General features: G+C 42.6%; 1 protein-coding gene across 5 annotated transcripts in view; it reads right to left on the minus strand.

Annotated features, from left to right (window-relative positions):
* Positions 1-19,996, minus strand: part of sbf1 (SET binding factor 1) — a 46,844-nt gene that overhangs the window by 25,468 nt on the left and 1,380 nt on the right. For 3 of the 5 annotated variants that reach the window (XM_041029928.1, XM_041029929.1, XM_041029927.1), the window contains exons 2-6: positions 4,667-4,752; positions 2,928-3,065; positions 2,542-2,670; positions 2,268-2,378; positions 981-1,058 (exon numbers count right to left, since the gene is read on the minus strand). In XM_041029928.1, coding sequence (XP_040885862.1) covers positions 981-1,058; positions 2,268-2,378; positions 2,542-2,670; positions 2,928-3,065; positions 4,667-4,752 — 542 coding nt within the window. The remainder of the gene's footprint in view (positions 1-980; positions 1,059-2,267; positions 2,379-2,541; positions 2,671-2,927; positions 3,066-4,666; positions 4,753-19,996) is intronic. The other 2 variants (XM_041029931.1, XM_041029930.1) reach the window with 1 other exon arrangement.

Here is a 19,996-nt window from a genome sequence, read left to right on the forward strand (position 1 = left end):
TTGGTGCCAAAAACTCTTTGGTGTGTGACAGTGTTGTCAATATAATATGTCTGATGGCTGCGATAATTTCATGTCATGCTGCTTGGAGTCCGTTGTGCGTTTCTGGGCTGAGGCTGACGTGAACAGGCAGATTCTGTGGTAATGACAGACATTTAACGAGGCTGAGGAAAAAAAAGGTCCTGTGTGATTAAACAGTCGCTGGAATGTGTGCAAGTGTGTGTTACTCTTTCTAAAGTGGCCTGTGCTCCTCTTGACTCAGAAGAACAGAACTGTTTGTACTTAGCTGGACAGAATCAGGGCCCTTAAAGAGCTGTGCGCATTTTCTATATATGGGTGTTGTGAGTGAGACAAACTGGGAGACTGTTTGTCTTTTACTTTGCATTAAAGGACAGCTCTACAATGAAGCTAGGGTGTGAGAAGAGCTGTGCATTAGCCTCTGCTGTTTGGGTCTATATGTGTGTTAATACTGATTAGATCTGATTCTCTCATTCAGACGCTGTGTTGTCCAGTAGGAAGCCATCTGCTGTCCCATATGGCCACCAAGCAACTTAACTACGACCTGCACAGGACAGTGTTTGTGTGTGTGTGTGTGTGTGTGTGTGTGTATACATGTCTTTCTATGTTTGCGGGCAAATTGTGTGTTTTAGAAAGTGAGAAAACAAACTGAAAATAACCAGTGTTCCAATTCCCTTATTAATAGATGCAACAACTCAAGTTCATGACAAATGCAAAAAAAAAAGAAAGAAACGAAATGTTTCAAATGATTAACATGATCTTGTGGAAAGTGTTTGATCACAAAACACACAAAAAAGGAAGGTCAAAAACAGCTGAAGCGCCATCAATCACAGATGATTTGAAATGACTGCAAGAAGGATCACATTCCTTAAAGAAAAGAAAACAGCTCTTTCCTGCTTGATTAACAGAATCAGTAACATCAAGCCGATTGTTGATTGGTGAAGCTTGCAGAACGGGAAAGTTACCTGGAGACAGGCCAGCAGCCAGTCACAGGCCAGGGCCTGAGGAACCTTGTCTAAACTACAAACTGGGGATTCATCTATCTGTAACACAGAGGAACCAGTGTACAGTAGGCTGTGCAGAAGTGACACACATGGGTTACAACACCTTGAAACCACAGTGGAAGGGATCAACTGATGGAAATTCAGAAAAAATAAGACACTTCCTACTGTTTGTGCACCGTGAGTATAAGTCAGTGTAACTGGGATGTCTAATTTACTCGCACAGAAAAAAAAAAAAAAAACAAGTCAATATAGGAGAATTGGAGAAATAACAAAACATGATTCTTACAGAATATACTTAAATAAAATGAGTAAATGAGAGAAAACGGTAAAAAAAAACTGAGAAATAACAAGAAAAAATGTCAATAGAAATAAGCTGTTTGAATTACATCAAATGTGCTCTCAGGTAACACAGTGTTGGAGCTGCTGGTGCATGTTCATGTGCACATGCATATGAACATATATGGCCTGGGTGCAAGTAATGGTGCCAAAGTTTGTGTCTCAGATTTTGATATGTTATGTAACAGAAATCGCTTCTGTTTTTCTGTTAGAAACTGAAGCATTAATATTTTCTCCCACGGTAAAATCTGATGATCTGGTCTAAATCTGTTAAGTGGCGCTGATTATCCACAAAAGAGGGTATGTGTTTAACAAAGCTTTGTACTTAATGTCTCCCAGTGAGCCCGTGGCAATGAAAATGAATTAAAATAATGCTAAAATGTCTACACCTGAGTGTGTTTACAGGACAGCTAACTGAGAAATACATGACACAGCCCCTCAGATACAGAGATCAGCTGTAAAACCAGTTGCATGAAGAACATTAGTCTCATTTTAAACTCTGTCACTCTCTGTAAGTTGTAATCCACAAGTTATTTCATTTACACATGCACAAAGAAATGAACTTCTTTTTATCTTTTTATATGTATACACATACACATGAGAGGGCCCAGGGCCCAAACCTCTCAACCAACCATAGCTAATATTTTACTTTGGTACAGTGCTAACAAAAATGCATGTTTAGCGATGCCAGCAGTCTGCGCTGAACAAGCTGCTATACCAGTTGGCTATGCCAAGCTCTACTTCTCTACAGTTCTAACTGTGTGAATAAGCTGCACTGCTGAACTAAAGCATAGCATCCTCATCCTCGGTCAGCTGTTTACTATATGACAGTCTATATGATCTTTGTGTTTTGAGTGGTGTAGTTTGTACAGGTGCTTGTGTGAGAAGAAGATGAGCAGTAAGTAGTTATACCTGGGAACCTCCAGCAATGGGGATGACACAAGTGAGGAGATTTCCGATCACCGTTTCCAAAGGGGCAGAGAGGCCATCTACATAGATGGTGTAGATAAGACCCAGACAGTTCTGTTCAATCAAGAGAGAGGAATGCAGCAGTCAGGAGGGCAACTAAACATATACCACAAGTCCAGAGCAACAATATGGCCACTATTACTGAAATGTTATCAAAATATTACATTCCATTCTATGGTGGAGTAATGGATTATTAATACTGCTGTGTGTGTCGTACCCTGAACACCTCGGTGTAGTCCAGTTGGGACACCAGCACCAGGCTCTTGGGGGCAAAGACCTTAGCTGGTTGGACGACGGCCGGCTCCTCATCCACCTCATCCACCTCGCTGGCCTCAACCTTCTGCAGCTAAACACAGAGCAGGACAGAGATGGAGGCAATCACACCGGGCTGAATAACACAAATAGCATCTTGATTGGCACTACTACTTTAAAATGTGTGAAGCTTCCATTTCTTTTGCAATGGCTGTGTACAGCATAAGTATTTATGGGCCCCAGAGTCTCACATGACTCCTATGCCATACAGGAATCATGTCATTGTCGCTGTGCTAACAACTCCAGCCGGTAGGACAGGGCTCTCCAGGACATAGCTGATGTCCGTCTCACCTGTGGGTTGTCCAGGCCCTCCCAGAAGGTGAAGCAGGCACAGTAGTGACGGTCGGAGTTGATGTCAGTCAAAACCGCTACAAAGAAGGAGGCAGGCTGCTGCTCAGGAACCAGCTGCCAACCACTGGGCTGACAGAACTAGAAGGGAGGAAAGAAGGGGGTGGTGGAGGGAGAAGGTGAGAGGGTGACGGCAGCAGAGGGGACAGTGGGAAAACAGGCAGATGGGTTGAAAGGGCAAAAAAAACCAAAACAAAGCCAGACAGCCTAGCAATCTGGGAGACATATCAGACAACAGTGGGCCACGTGTTCTTCCAGCACCTCAGGGTGATTCATCCAGGGCTGGGCTATCATTACACACAGCAAAACAGGTTCTGAAAACCTTCCGCCTCCTTTAATAATATGACACAGGCACCAAAGCACGGACTGAACGATGTGAATAGGCATGGAAGTATATTGTTTTCTCATTTGTAATCGCACTGGAGTTGGTTTAAAGAAGTTAAATGGATGTAAGTTTCAAATATTTACTTGCAAAACAAGAAATGTTAATGGAGCAATCCATACTGTTGCAGTGTTGACTAAGTTGAGCAAACAAAAGAAAGTCAATATTAGGGTTGCGTTTTTGTTCAGATACGGCATTTCTTCTGTTATGGTCGTTATTCATCTTGTTGCCTCACTGACTTGATGGCTTGTTCTGAAGCTGGCCTTTTGGCATGTGTAAACATGTTGCACATGCCAATGGCTGGTTCCTTTTATCTTCAGCCAATCCATGCTGAAACCATTTATGAAGCAATTTTCATCTGACCATTTCACATCTGATTTACAGACCGTCTGACTCAGCAGGCCTCACAGCTGACCTGGATTCATATTAGGGATGCACCAATCTGATGTACGATTCAGATACCCAAATCTCAGGGTACTGGCCCGTGCCGAGAACTGATCTGATGCCAGTGCTCTTATTTGCTGAAATGTCAATTTTTGATAACATAAGCTGACATGAGAAAGTCACTGTCAGTGATTCCGGTTTCACAGTGAAGGACCGTCATGGCCTTGACATTAACATGGATTTATTGTGAAGCACATCCAGGAAGTGGAGCCGTTTGGCCCCTATCCAATCTGCTTATTAAGGTCACTATAGGTGCTGATTCTGTTACAACAGACTGGACTGACACCTCCATCCTGCTCAGCTTCTTCATGTACTGTCCCTGTTGTGAGCACTTTTCTGACAACTACACACCACAGGCCAGCCAACCATTGCATTTTTCTATTCTAAATCCCCTTAAGACCTATCATCTATGAATTAGACATTATATTTATTTTGGTTTCTTCCAGTCAAAGTGTTTATATTAACCAAGGCTTAAGTCTAAAGCCCCCACAGAAGGTCACTACTGTTCATCACCAAAACCAGTATTCATCTTCAGAGGACCATATATTTCCAGATCAAACAGAATGCAGTCTGACTAGCAGCATCATCTTGCTGTAGATCCAGAAGTTAAGACAGATATGTAGATGACTGAGTGGGCTGACCAAGTGACGTTACAAAAATACCTGCCACAAAAATACCTCTCATCTAGATCAGAGTGTGAGGAATGTATCAGTTCGTAAATCTTGTGACAGTGGCAGTTGTGTCTTGGCTTCACCACTGAGTTGGCCCGGGAATTAAACTTCTTGCCCTGACAGGGTTAAGTGTCTTGTTCTAACCACAGAGCCACACAGGAACATGTCAGTGTGTGTTGACTTACCAGCTCTATGCCTTGTGGGAATGGGCTGTCCTCCCAGTCTTTCTCAGGAAACCGCTGGAGAATGCGACCTTGACCTTCACCCTCCACTGCAGAGAGACACAGAGAGGGACACATACTGAGTTCATGTCTTTTTCATCAAGATTGTTTGTTGTATGTTTATTTCTACTAATAAGCTCCTTAAACTTTTCTTAAACCATAGCAGCATAAGGCTTCTTCTTTCTGTTTTACCATTTGTATGTTAGAAAATAAATAAACTGTAAATTCAAATAATCAAGAAAAAGCAACGTCTCGCTGCACCATGCTTAACATAATTTTTCTTATTTGGGAGACTGGTATATACTCACAGAATGACGTGTCTTTTATTAGGACATTGTGTGTGTATTGTCAACAACAGAATTGCAGTGCTTGCTGATGTAGCGACACTGGTAACTAAACAACTTAAGCACCTATATTTGGCTTTTCATTATGTTAATTTCTTGTTACTTACTGGTCTTTATAAATCCCATTCCACGTTTATTGCCTACCGGTGTATTAGTCAGGCTTTAGCATGGTGTTTGTCATTAAAGCAATTAAACAGCATCTCAAATGGGTAATGAACAGTTGGCAGATTAATTAAAATAAATATCTGTTAGTTACAGCAGTTTTTTTTTTAGGTTTTTGTCATGTTAGTCTTTTAAACGAGTCCATATCTGCCTGTTCAACAGTGGTAGGATGTGTTAATCTGCTTGTTTTCTGTTTTGCTGGTTAATGAGGCCATTTTCACTGTTGGCCTGGGCCTGGCTCATCACAGCAGCACAATGACATGACAAAGGCCGACTTATGTAACCACCACAAGCTCGTCTTTCAGCTTAGTTCCATCTGAATCCCTGCGTTGCTTAATGGCAGCATTCAACTGCACAGAGAATACACTTTATCCTCCCAATACAAATGATGTAAATCAAGCATAAAATAGTCCAAAATATAACCATATGATAAATAAAGGAAAAGTTTTCACCAGCACTTAGACTAAACCTGTGTGCTAAACTCTGCTCAGAGAAAACAACAGAGGCTGTGGGCTTTTACCAAGGGAACTAAAACAGAAGCACAGACACACAGAGACGATACACAAACAGAAAGCAGGCCAGCTCCCAAGACACACACAGGGAAACACTAAAGTCATCCCCTCTCCCTAGCGAACTAGGGATATGTGAGAGTGGTGCTCTGGGATCAAGACATCAGTGTCAAGAGGTTAATTTCGTTTCAGTTCGGAGATGATTGTCCTTACTTCCTGAGCCCTGGCCTAATCTAAAGAGCACCAGAGGTGAAAAGGTTGTTCATTTACATGAGGGGGTGTCAATTAATTGCTTTTTTGGGGCATCGCAGGCCAAAATGTTCAGTGTCACAAAAGCTTGTGGGTTCAAGATGGACCTTTGACTTCAGATCACAACATAAATAAAGTATCTGTGTGGTTTCTGTCTGAGATACTCGGCACATACCACAACTGAGTGTGTTTGTGGTTGCATAGTGTGTATCATGACAGATTTTCCTTCATCAGTGGTGTCAAATGCACTGCAAATAGTAAAGTGACATCAACATAAAGAAAAACTGTATTTACACAGCAGAGCTATAAAGTTCTGCCACATCATAACTGATTCAAGAGGTAAAAATAAAATCACAATCAGCTGGTAAAAGGGGCTTCGTTATGACACTTGAGAACGTGACCTAGCCAACCCCCTTGGTACACGGTGATGAATCATCTGGTACACTATACTGGAGCTGATGCATGCTGGGACTTGATGTCACCTCCCAACAAAGTACGGCCTGGTACGGCCTTATGTCATATAGGTGTGTCAGGCACACACACACATGCACGCACACACAGAGTGTGACAGTGCAAATCGAGTCTGGCGTAGACACTCTACCTGCCAATAGTCGAGTAGGGTGGGGATTATTCAGCACGTTAAAGCAGGACATCCTGCAGCAGAGGGAGGAGTGTATGAATGAGCCAGAGAAGGAGTCTGTTGGGAGTGACACGCTGGCCTCCAAACCACAGACACTAGAGAGAGAGAGAGACACACACACACACACACACACACACACACACACACACACACACACACACACACACATGCAATCACTCTCACTCTCATATTTGGTTTCTTGTACGACTTTCCTTCAGCCGAATTTCAGCTCACACAATCCCAAAGCAGCTTTTTATGATAACACCAAGCTGTTTAACATGTTGTTTCAGTGAACGCTCCAAGGTTCCCTAAGTTAGTCAACGAGCTGTAAGAAGTGGTTAAAGCCAGGGACAGTCCAACCAGAGAACACGTTCAAATGTACATGGCTCGGAAAAGAAAAGGAGCCTATTTGTTAGCAAACAGCTACCTGTCCATCAGATTCCATTAATGCACTTGAATCAAGACAGTCTCATGAACTGTTACTCTCCCCTATCTAGATCTAGAGATCACATCTCTCTGTCCCTGCTGTGTAGCTAACACTAGCTAACAGCTGTCTGCTGATGCCTTGTTAACACAAACATTGCAGATGAATTAGTGAGCAGACTTTCAGTTTCTGTTCTGTCTGTGCTCAGAGTGATCATTAAAGTGGATGTGTTGCCCTTAGTTCAAGCATCTGCTACTGATAGTCCATGTGTTTTTATTGTTGTGTTGCTGAACTGTTTTGCACATGTAGGCCAAAAAGAATATAGATGTACCACATTTTACTCATTTAGCGTTTGCCCAAGATCCTTGGTCCACAGTTTTATAACCAGGAAATGTATTTACAATTTAGCCGAAAATGTAACCCACTCATTCATAGTTTTTCTAAAGCCTAACCCACAAGGTCACAAAAAAGTGAAACTACCTTGTGCAGGTGTTACACTTTCTGTAGAGAGCTGCAGCAGGTGGCAGACCAGTAGGCACAGAGCAAACAGCACGCTATGAACCCGTCTGTAATAACTCAATATCACCTGCTTGCACCAGGACTGGCACAACCTCTGGCATCAAACTAATGCCAGATCTGGTGTGATCCAACAGTGATGGAGACTCAGCTGGGAAAAAAAAACCCACTATGCAACTATGATGCAAGTGTTGACTTTAAACAGTAACCCTCTGAACAGGAGGGTATTACTGATTTGGGAGAGGCATATTTTGAAATAGCTGATTTCACTGAAAACACAGAATTGCATAATGTCTCTTATCTCTTATCTCTAAGTTAGATGATTGATTTGGGTTGTTACCACATAAGTCAGGGTTCCCTACAAAGGAAAAAAATGAACTGAATATTGAAAAATAAACAGGCTATCTCAAGAACAAGCTGAGTGACATCTATTCTAGTCAAAACATAATTCCCCTGATAAGATTCTCATGCCATTACTTGTCACAAAAGCTCCCAGTTCACAGAGCCAATCCAACAGACTGAAGTGAAACTAAACGCAAGCACAGAGGTCATCTCAGTGTCTTAAAACGAGTGTAACGGATGTTAGTGGTTTTCTAAAAATAAACTACTACTCTTCAGCTTTTACAGGAAAAAAATAAGGTTAGTTTAGATCGATAGAGTCCTGTATTATCTTCCACCACAGCTGTCTTAGGTTTGATAGCTGTGAAAATGTGTAAATATTTTCTGAAATAAAAAGTAAGATCTACATGAAGAGCCCCACTGCTCCGATATGGACTGTTGTGCTTTATGGGATTCATTACCGTCGCTGGAATGTGTCTTTGGCTGTGCAGATTGTCTGGATCAAACTACCCATTATTAAATCAATTTTTTTCCCAGCTCCTGCAGAAAAACTGTTGCGTGTCACTGGATTGATCCGCTGGTTTTTGGCAGAGCAGTGTGCTGCCATACGCAGTAGGTTTTACACCAAGCTCTGATGACAACTGCATCGGCGCTGCAAAACTGAAAGGAGTGAGATTTGCAAGGAAAAGTAATCGCAGCCCTGAATCCAAGCCAGTCTTACCCCTGGATTCTACCAGGGTTATCATTATAGGATCTTTATCCCAATGATAAATCTTAGAATCATAAATTAGCCTGACAAATAAAGTAACGGTCCAAGCATTAAAAATAGGGCAAGAATCTGATGGTTTCTGAAATCTAATTATTCACGTTCAAACCTGTAGGCGTCCTGTAGTGTGAAATTAAATTTGTATTTTGTGAATAAGGTCACAGTTCTGTCCCTGGTACAATGAATGATTGTAAGAAGCACAACCATGTCAGTATGGGTGGAAAGACAAAGGTGGCACTGACTGAAACTTGAGTAGGTGTACAACTAATGATATCTGACTGATGAAATATTTACTTTAAAAAAAATTACCACATAACTGTAGATGATTCTGCAACATCGCACTGCAAGATATAAGCTGCATTTCAGCGAGGTGCTGTGCAGTGTAACCACATGTACTGGCAGGGTTGCTAAACATTATCCTTCTAATTCAAGGTCCCAGATCCGCTGTTTGAAGTGGCTGATGGGAAATCACTCAAATCCCTGTATCAGAAAATGATACTGTATCACAGACTGATAATGTGATTACATTGGTCAATACATTTCTGTTTTATATCAAGTTGGTTATTTCCTCTCACGACAGTCTGATAGGTTTGATGCAGACTGTCAAACTATTTGGTCCCTGCAATGCCAGACAGCAGCTGGACATTCACCCTGAATAACTGTGCCAGTCCAGATATATACCAGACGAATCAGGGGACCATGGAAGTGTGACTCTGTTTAGAAAAAGAAAGTAAACTTAAAGGTGAGTTAGACTTGATAGTCACCACACCTGTGCCACAATGACAGAGGGTGAATCAGACTAAAATCCAGTTTAATATGGGTCTCTTCTGTGTCACGTCCACTGCTTTCCAGTCAGACCCAGCTGAATAACTCCAGACTTGGCAAATCTCCAGCAGGCTCTGTGCAAACGAGGCACCACACACAGCAGTTATGCACAGAGATAGTATGACTGTGATTTCACTTTCAGTTGTCAAATGTTTCCTGCTCGACGGAATTTGGAGGTTGTGACACTTTTACTCGCGTTTTATTCAATTAAAAAAAAAACATCATTAAACACTTCATTTCACTCGGACCACCTGTTGAACACAGTCCTGACTCTGATCTTAAATGCCAATAATGCAGAAAGAATTACCGTAAAAAAAAAAAAAAATAAAATAAAATTCAAGTCATTACCTTTTAACCACAATCATACAGCCCAGGGTGAATGCAGAAAAAGGATCTGGCAAGCACCCACTGGATGTGTGTGTGTGTGTGTGTGAGTGGCAAGTGAAAAAAGTGTTCAGCAAAGAGCACTGCTGGTTAGAAAGTAGTGAGCAGTCTGTAGGCATGACTGCATGACAGAGCTGGCTGATGATGTAAGACAACGGTTTCCAAAGGCTCACTATGAGTCTGCGGTGTGAGAGGAATGCTAATCGAGTGGCCGCCTTTCAGGGATGTGACATCCAGTTATCAGCCTGACCTGTTGTGTAACAACAGCCTGTTAGAGACTGGAAGACCGTCAATTTCCTTCACAGACTTTTCTTTAAGTTCCAGGTATTTACCTTTTTCTAACTACAGCTATAGTGTTGCGGGTTACTGTTTATACACCAGTTCATGTTTTGAACAATGTCTTGCGGACAGCTGATTGTTTTTGCATCCTCTTCCTGATTTTGATGATTTCCTCCTTCAGTGCATATCCTTGAATCTAAAACTCAGGATATGACCATGGACTCTAAATGTAACCTGCAATCAGTGCATCTTGCTTTTGTTTTCTCCTGAACAGCCAATGTGTGCATGTCATGGACTTGCTGAGACAACAAAAACACGGTCCCACTGACCGTGCATGCTCACACAGACCCAAGGTGAGTCAGGAAAACATTCCCCACATCTAATACAGCCAAAAACAGAAAGGCCCTCGAAGGAAACCTGCTCCAGAGAGTACATGACCTGAGACTAGACCTGAAGCATACAGCCAAGAAAAAGCTGAAGCAGCTTCGGGACAACACTCTGACCATCCTTGTGTGGCCCAGCAAAGCCCAGACTTAAACCCCACACAAGACCTGTGACCTGAAGATGGAGGTGCAGACATTAGTTTTTGATTTTTATTAAATTCACAAAAATTCATGTTTGACACCCAGAAGATCACCACACCCAACTCACAGAGGGGATGACAGTGTGGGATGACCTCTTTCCCCTAATGTCTCCAAAGTTGAGGGCAGCATTAACAAAGAAACAGTGGTCACAAGCCATGGTGTTTTGTTTTGGTGGTAGCATGTGAGCTAACACCACTGGTTAGCAGACGTTAGTAAAGCACAACCCAACTGACATTACTGACCTGCCTCTGCTAGTATAGCATAATAAAACACACCCTTCTAATAAAGAACAAACATATAACTTGCATTTATTCTGCGCATTCGGTTATAAATTTCTAATACTGGGTATGATTTTAGTGATTTAGATTCTGATGTTTAATTCCTGCTTTCCAGTCCTGATTCTGACTGTTGACATATCACACAAAAAAAAATTAAAAGAAAAACTTTTACCACAGATACAATCAGAGCCTCACACCAGCCACATTCAACCAAGACTCATTGTCTGAACCCCTTAGAAATAACAGATATGCTAAGATCACTTGGTTAAACAGAGGTTATGAAAAAAAAAACTGAAGAGCATGAAAAGTGAGAGCAAAGGGTCGTGTGGGTCATGTGCAGCGGTTGTGTGTCTGTGTGTGCACATGTGTGGCTGGTGATGACTGCTCACACAGATGACTACTAGCAGTGATAGACTGTCACAGTATGGAAGGAAACCAACTGGTCATGTGATCACTGAACGATGGCAGTCAGAGTTGAAAGGAGTGTGTGGCTCAGTGTGAATGTCTGTCTGTGTGTGAGTGTCTGTGCATGCACATAGAGCTGAACCAGGCCGTGGCTTTTCGTTTGCAGGCTTCCAAACCACAGTGACACGACATCAGGCAGTTTCCACGGCGACTGCAGCAGCCAGGACAAAGGAGCTCTGAGCCTTGTGTGCTCGCATGCACGTTCGTGTGCACGTATTTGTGTGCAGATCTGCAACAATGTACCAAACGAGGTTTAAAGTCTGTTCTGAATCAGGCTAACTCCTGCACAAACGTGTTGAGATTAGAGGGCCACTTACTACACAAAAACAACCTCTCACTGATGCATCACTGGGTCACAATTTACACGTTCTACTACAGATATTACAGTTTAATCTCATAATTTGAAGCAACATATCTGTATTACAGGTCATCAGTACACTGCACTACTTTTCACAACAACAACACTATCTGCACTGAGTGTGAGACAACATCAGACATTAACAGAGCTGAGGCCTTTGGCTGAAAACATAAAAAAACGATGACATCATTATATTCAGGCTCTACAATACACCACACCCCCCTGACAGTGCTCTCCCTGCTGTCCACCCAGCTCGCTATTACACACACACACAGACACACACATTCATTTACACATGAATGCACAGGCACTCACTTGTGCACTGTCTGATGCATGCACACGCAGGACAGTCTTGTTGAGCAATATGAAGGAGTGTGAGTCACTCCCTGATTAAAAGCAGCACCGCCGCTACGGGCCGAGGGCCCTCGCTGGGTTTGAGGGAACACAACATGGTTTTATGTCACAGGACTCTACAGAGCGGCACAGCACATCAATAAGTAACATCTGACATTTGGAGCCGTCTGCATTTGGTGTTAGGTGACGGCAAAGATGGTAACCCTGCATAAATTTATGAGCCAATCCATGTTCAAAACTAACTTGGCTGTGCAAAGCTGCCATTTAGGAACCAAATAGATGGTGAAACACAAAAAAAAGCTCCATCTGGCAACTGTCATCACCCTGGAGACAATGTGGGGCATTTTCTTTGCGGCAAAAGCTCTTCAGCAAACTCACATCCTTCCTGCAAAACTAATCCCTCCCCTCCTCTCACCCCAACTCACACCCCACCACCCAAACCCCCAAAAACAAAAACGAAAGGCTTTTCAGGAGAGGAAATGGCCTCAGAGAGGGGCACAGTGGCCAGAGTGATTTCAATTATTTGAGCTTTGGGCAGCAGGTGGCTTCAGACCTAACTCGCATCAAAATGTTACAGACTGCTGATCAGTAACATTAATAACATTATTTCATTTCACTTCTCGTTTTGACTCGGCTGCTACAGGTGGCTGTAAAGCAAGTGTCCTCCGCTTTACTCTGAGCCACCAAACTGACTCAACAGAGCGTGGAAACCTGCCAATGCTGACAGAGCACAGGTCAATCTACTTTCCAGTCTGACTCTGAGCAGTGTTTCTGAATCAAATACGTCCAGGATTCAACTTCCACTGAACACAGACCTGAGCTCGTTGACTCATTCATGTCATGGTCATAAGTAGCAACAGCATCTAAAACAGCAACACTTTACAGTAAAATGTATTCATTTCAATAAAGTCACCACAATCAGTGGATTTGCTAGTGGGGGGAAAAGTACATTTTTTGCATTGAGTTTATCTTTGGTGAACTCTGACACACATATTCATGCCACTGACCAGCAGCACATTGTTTTGACAGTGCTGACATGTAGAGGGAAAAGACAGTGCAAAATAAAGGAAGCCATCATAACTTATCAGCTACTTAACTTCCTCTGTCAGACTGTAAAGTGTCAAACAAAACTAGCAAAATCTTATAAATAAATCCTGTAAATTTATCTTCCCATCAGCAACAGAGCTAACAGCCTGCTGCCACTCAGTTAGAAAGCTTGTTGAAGGGCTTTTCACCCTCATCACTCACCCTGATCCTCACTTGCTAGTGTGACCCAGCCAGTGACTACAGCTTTGTGTAAAGCATCATCATGGACAGTCAGTCAGGAGGGTGACTATAACGTGGACAACCATGTTTTTTGGTTTTTTTTTTGCATTGATTCAATCAGTTATCAGAGAGTGTAAAATATTCAAATGTTATCACCTTATAAAGTTAACGGTCAGCGTGAAGGAGAATCCTGCCCTGACATCCTGAGCACGCTGGCATTTACACTATGGTTAAAGGGCAGCTGATCGAGTGCCAGTGGCGAGACTAGGGACTCTGCCTCTTCACTTCTTCCTCTCTTTACACAAGAAAGCATCTCATTAAAAACCACAGCAAAAGTAAAGAAGTCTAGATGAGTTCAGGAAACATCTGTAAGTCATATTTTATGAAGTATGCATGTTTGCCAAAATCTGCCACTGAGGCATCCAAGTGACATCCAAGAGTAACAGGATGAGAGTGACATAAATGGCAGTATCTCAGAGTCATCAGTGGATGACAATCACATGATGAGGAAGGCGCATGGCCAGCATGATGACAGGATGCTGACTTGTGGCTCTGAAAGAGCTTTATGTGGACAAGAGGATGAGGAAGACGCCAGTGCGGTGAGCAACATGAGAAATATGCGTTGGTAAATGAAATAATTCATTGTGCACCTGCAGCGTAAGGATGACAGAGGGACTGGCATCATTCATTCAATGATCCTGGTCAGACTGGTTGCAAAACACACAGGGCTTTTATCCAAAAGTCGAGAGCTGAGGGGGAATAAAGAGGAGGACAATTACTGTAAACACAAGGATACAGTTGTATTTACAAATTTGATAACCTGCACAGACACAATGAAATGCAGGAAATATGGTATTACTGCAAGCAGTTTCTCAAGAACAAGATGCAAAACAAAACTTCCGTGTGCTACCCCAGAGCACTGCAACAGGAAGCATGAAAGCTGTAGGCTAAAGAACTCAATCATAAGTCATCTTCTGGCACGCAGACCTTTGTCCTTACTCTGCAATACACAACATCCCTCTAATCATTTCTACCAAACACTCTTCTTTCTGCTTCTTTCAGTCCTATTATATTCTTATGGCAGATCGATTTCAGTTGCAAATTAACTCTCAAAATACAGAATTAATCACCCACACATAGACAGGAAATTACATCTTGTTTCTTGGGAAACCAATAGCCAAAAAAAAAAAGCCCACCCAAAAAAACCAGATGTGTGTATCATAAACAAACAGGAACAAGACCAAGTGACGGTAAAACAATGCAAACAAACATAGGTTTAAGCTGAATCTGTAGCCATCTAACTTTTGTATCTGAATCCTCAAGGTAAATACTTTTAAATAAACAGTCGCTGGTTCATTATCATGCTGAGAGTAGCCATTTGAAGATAGTGTCCATGAAGATAGTGGATGCACATGGTCAGTAACAAGACTCATGTGTGGCTCCATCAATGTTTTTTTTTTTTCTACCATTATTGTACAAGTTTAAAAAAAAAAACACCCCACACATCTGCCGCCGGCTCAGATCGTGTCAGTCTGCACCATCCAGATAACCACACTACTTCCTGCAGAAGCCTCTATCCATTTGTTGAGCTGTTGTCGTCGTGCGTCACTGTGATTAGCACATCTGTTACAGAACGATGAGACCGGTGATGTGACCGGCTCACTGAGAAAAGACTAATCATCACACCTTCCCGTTTCTATTCCACCTCAGCCAACGCTTTATCTAATAGTTTAACAGAAATGTTACTAAGTCTGACCTGTTAAGATTGCTATCGTATTTTTTTTTTACGAACTGTTAACTCATTCAACATGAGAAAGACGAGTAAAATAGCCATCACAGGTCGAATGCCTGAAAAGGGCTATAGTCTACAATACACTAAGAGTTCAAAGTCTGCATTTTCTAGTACTGCTCGTTAGCATTATTGAAAGCTGAGTATGTTTATCACACGAGAAAAGACGAGTCTATAGGTTCAAATCTGTACAGTCAAGCAAAAACCTACTAACAGCATGATATAATATTTTGGTCTTATCTCTCAGTCTAAGCAGATGAGAAGCAGGAGAGTACAACCGACCTAAAGCCAGAGGATTCAACAACGATCTAAATAACCTTTAAATAATACAGACCTTTTTCTGGGCAGTAAAGATGTGCCATAAATACAGTACAGAAGCATAAACATCAAGCCAGGTCTGGACCACTAAGAGTCCTTTAATCTGCATATTCAACCCAATCACAGACTACATACAAGATTAGAGCCGGCACAGTGGGTGTCTGGGAGGCAGCTTTCCTTCTTTTTTTCCTGAAAGACAGATTTGACCTAGAGGCCATCTTAATAAAGATGAGACTTCATCTCCTACCACCAGCCACTCACCCAGCATTCCTGACGCATTTATTTAGCCACAACAAGGAGAATTACTGAAAACTGACTCCCAAACCCAAGAGAACTGTTAATGTTTCAATAGGACTGAAATAAAGGTTGGGTCGACTTTGAGTCAGTGTTTCCTTGTGTTGATATGATGGAGGTAAAAAGGAAAAAGAGCATAAAATATGTTCATATTAAACACACATTTTATCTCAAAGCAATAAGAAGAGAGGAGAAAAACATTTGTGTGCTTGTCACATTCATATACAGAATATAGCCACTTCCTGATAGTTGGCACAAACAGACTGTTGCAGTGATGTGGTTACCACAGCAGCCAACCAGCCTCACAAAACCAAATCCACTAATCCTAACAACCCCTTATCTTCAAATCAAAACGGTTCCGGACACACTGGAATCGCCCCTCGGGGATTTGAACGATTGCTCCCTGGAGTACCTACAGGCTGCCTGAGAGCACCGCTGACTCAGCCTTTGTCCTGAGAGGGGACAGAGAAATTCTCTGAATTCCAGGGAAACCATCAAAGCACCATGGAGGAGGGCATCCCTAACGCCCCCCAACACACTCACACACATACGCACACAAACAAACATGCACACTAACTTCAACAGAAAAAAATGCTTTCATTCCTAAATACTGTAACCAATATGTTAAAAATTTGTCTTTTTATTAAGGAGACACATTTGTTGGAGACCACCTTAAGAAAAGGAAATATGATTTTAATTGCAATTATTCTTTAAACGTTTAGCCTGAGTACTTGAACTGTGTTTCTCTAAATCTAAATCTCTGGCATAAGACCAATACATTTGTTGCCCCCCCACCCCACACTCGCTGGGGTGCAGATCACACAGCCTTGGTTTACAGTTAGTCTATATAGTGTCTGACAGAAGAAGAAGTGTCTGCCAACATGAGTGGTCTACATGCCCTGTTTGAGTACAGAAGCATGTGTGTGGAAGCATGTATGTACATTCCTACCCCCAGCACGCGCACACACACACACACACACACACTCTTCTCTATATCTGTGTAGTAAGAATGAGGGAATGAGGGCAGCTTTGGGGCCCTGGGGCCATCGACTCCCTCATGAATAACAAGCATTCAGCACAGCAGACAGACTGCTGTAATAGAGACACATGCATGCATGCACACACACACTCATACACACGCCAGGACTAGTGCAACATCACAACAGACATATGTGATGATTTCTTCCTAACCACAACACAGAGGCAGGTGTCGGTAAAAGCTGAAAACATGTTTCCTTACTTTTTTCAATTGCACAATTATTATTTATGATTTTATTTATGATAGTTTTACTGCCTTAAAAGAGCCCAACACTAAAATTACTTCCTCACCTTGGTCTTAGTGGAGGGTTTGTATATCCTGTGATGGTCTAAATGCTGGCTTCAAAGGCTGTGATAAAAAAAAAAAATCTGGGGACATTTTGAGAAGTTTTGGTTTGAAAATGCTAAAAATGTAAAGCTAATGCATTTTATGACAAAATATTACTACAGTTAACTTCAGCCCAAAAATAAAAGTGCGAGCTTTCTGGTCAGTGTGCTCTTCGCTGCCTGCAGCCCACGAGGGGGGTTAACATTGCCGTGGTAACGCAGCAAACACACAGAGACAGCCACAAACATTCAGGCGGCCATCTGAGTGGCAGGCGGGAGAGCAGGTCACGCCAACACACAAGCGTCAGTGCACTGCCACGGCCCAGCGTCGCTCTGTCCCTCTATGAAAGGAAGATTGTGAGGGCTATTTCTGGAGGGCCTGAAAGACAGCAGCCCTGCTCTGGAGCGATGGAGGAAGTGGCTGCCCACAGGCAGGCACTGCTGGCAGCATCACACACACTCCTCTTTCCTCATGCTCACACACTTACTTCATCTTGCTTGAGTGAGAGGATTCTATTAACTCTCTGAGCTTGATATGACTTCATGTAGATCTTGACTGGCATCCACACTCTCAGTATGAAATGGGTGTCACATAAGTTCAGCTGCGTCATAACAGAAATACCCACTTCAATGCCACACAAACTGTCTGCATCAAATATTTTATCAATGTGCAACACTTTTAAGAAATTAGCATGTGTCATGACACTTTGGTGCCAACTATGATTTGTTACATGCATGTTACATGGTCATTCCTCATCACCTCCCTAACCTCCTGTCATCGCTCTATTATAGAGTATCTAATGAAGATGATTTATTTTATTTTATGAAGATGTATTTCATATCATCAATAAGGATATCAAATACTATAAAATAATACAAAAATAATAATAATAGTGGTGACTGTCTTGCTTACAGGGCTGACAAAGAACTGACAACACAACCACTGCAACAAAACTGTCCCAGTCAGTTACAGCACGCTGCTTGATGGTATATATTTTGTTTACTATAATATCATGACACCCCTAAGTCTTACACATGGCTAGCCAATCGCAATGTCACGACTCTACAAGCATGACATACATAACATTGTATAACACACAACCAGAGTTTTGTAAACACAACAGTATTCCCTGTGAGCACCTCTTTGTGTCCTCGCTGGCCTCTAATGTTGTGAATGGTCCCGGCTTGACTGCAAGCTGTTGGGGTTAGTGTGTGTGTGTAGAAGAGGCTGGGCTTCAGTGGAGGATGTGTATGCCAGAGCTGTCACTCCAGCCTGAAAACAACCCTCCTGCATTCTGTTTAGGGCCGCCACAGCAGTGACCAACACCCTCAAACTGCAGCGCCGGAGGCACACAGATGGAGCGACAATAGAGCCTGTATGTTAGCATCTGTGTGTTTGTGTGTGTCTCTTCGCTGCTTTCAATGAGACCACGCCGCACAGACACACACAAATCAAACAAGCCCCCTTCCCAGTTTTCAGACACACACATGGGAGCAAACTGGATTCTCGCACTAAACATAAGTCTCCCTCAGGTCCCCTCCTCTGTTTCCTGTTTGGGCCTCACACTATGTATCTAATTGGCTGCCAGGTCCTCAGCACAGTGGAGGAACCACTGTCAAAACAGTGACATGCTGTGTTTCTCAAGAGACCCTTGCTAGGAGGACCACACCCCGGCAACTACGGACTCTTCCCAAGCCCACAGGCAGCCATCTTGGCTCTAAGTAAGATCCACTGATAGTATAACTTAGCATCTAGGTTGAGCACAATGTGAGCAACCTGACACTTTACCTGACAATGACAGTGGGTGAATGGAAGATTCAAGGCTCTGCCCACAGGTTAGTGTCTTTCAGACAAGTCACTGGCTGTATAATGCGACAGAACTCCATCTAAAGTCATAAACGAAGAAAAAGCGGGCAAGACACGGTTCTGCCACAGGGCGTTCAGTTTGTAAACACCCACAAGGTTTCTGTCGGTGACGGCAATCTGAGAGGCAGATGCGCAGTGATTATGTTAGCCCTGAAAACCTGTCAGTGCCCACGCTTGCAAAACATTCCACTGACGGAGTTGCAACCAGTACACACTCACACACTCAGAGACACACAAACACACACACACACGTAGACAGGATGCATGAGATATTTAGACACAAGAGGAAACTCCACTGTGCTGCAGAATTCCTGGTATTCTTATGATTGAGTACGGTTCATTCTTGATCCAAAGCCAAGTGCTTTCTTTACGGTCATTTGGTGCCAGAAGCACCACAGTTGGAAAAACGAAAATACAACCAAAAATGATGACACACTCTCATGTACATTTTTTAAAATCTCTGGTAACAGAATTTAATCCCTCCCCCTGACAGCAACTACTTATACTGTAGCAGATATTGATTATTGATTCATGAACACGCTTTCAAAAGCAAAAGCAAAACTACAATCTCTCTCCATCTCTTTTTGGAGCTTGGCAACGAAGTCTGAGGAACAAAAGACAGCATCAAAAGCAGAGACAGAGCAGAAGCGTATTGATCTAACTGCAGAGGAAGTACTTAAGAAGTTAATGATGGCTTGTCAGTGCATCAACTGATGATGGCAACGACAATGATGATGGGAGTAATCTCACAGCCGCTACAACAAAATGCCTCCACCTAGAAGCATGGGATGAAGTTACTGCAAACAGTGAGGCAGCAGTAATGGGACAACGCCAACAATCATCATCACCCTTAAATGTTTGGCTTTACAAGGCATGGGAGCCTTGATCCATTAAAACCACTGTGGCTTTATTGTCTGGT

The sequence above is a fragment of the Toxotes jaculatrix genome, chromosome 22 (genome assembly GCF_017976425.1).
Source record: "Toxotes jaculatrix isolate fToxJac2 chromosome 22, fToxJac2.pri, whole genome shotgun sequence".
NCBI classification, from domain to species: domain Eukaryota; kingdom Metazoa; phylum Chordata; class Actinopteri; family Toxotidae; genus Toxotes; species Toxotes jaculatrix.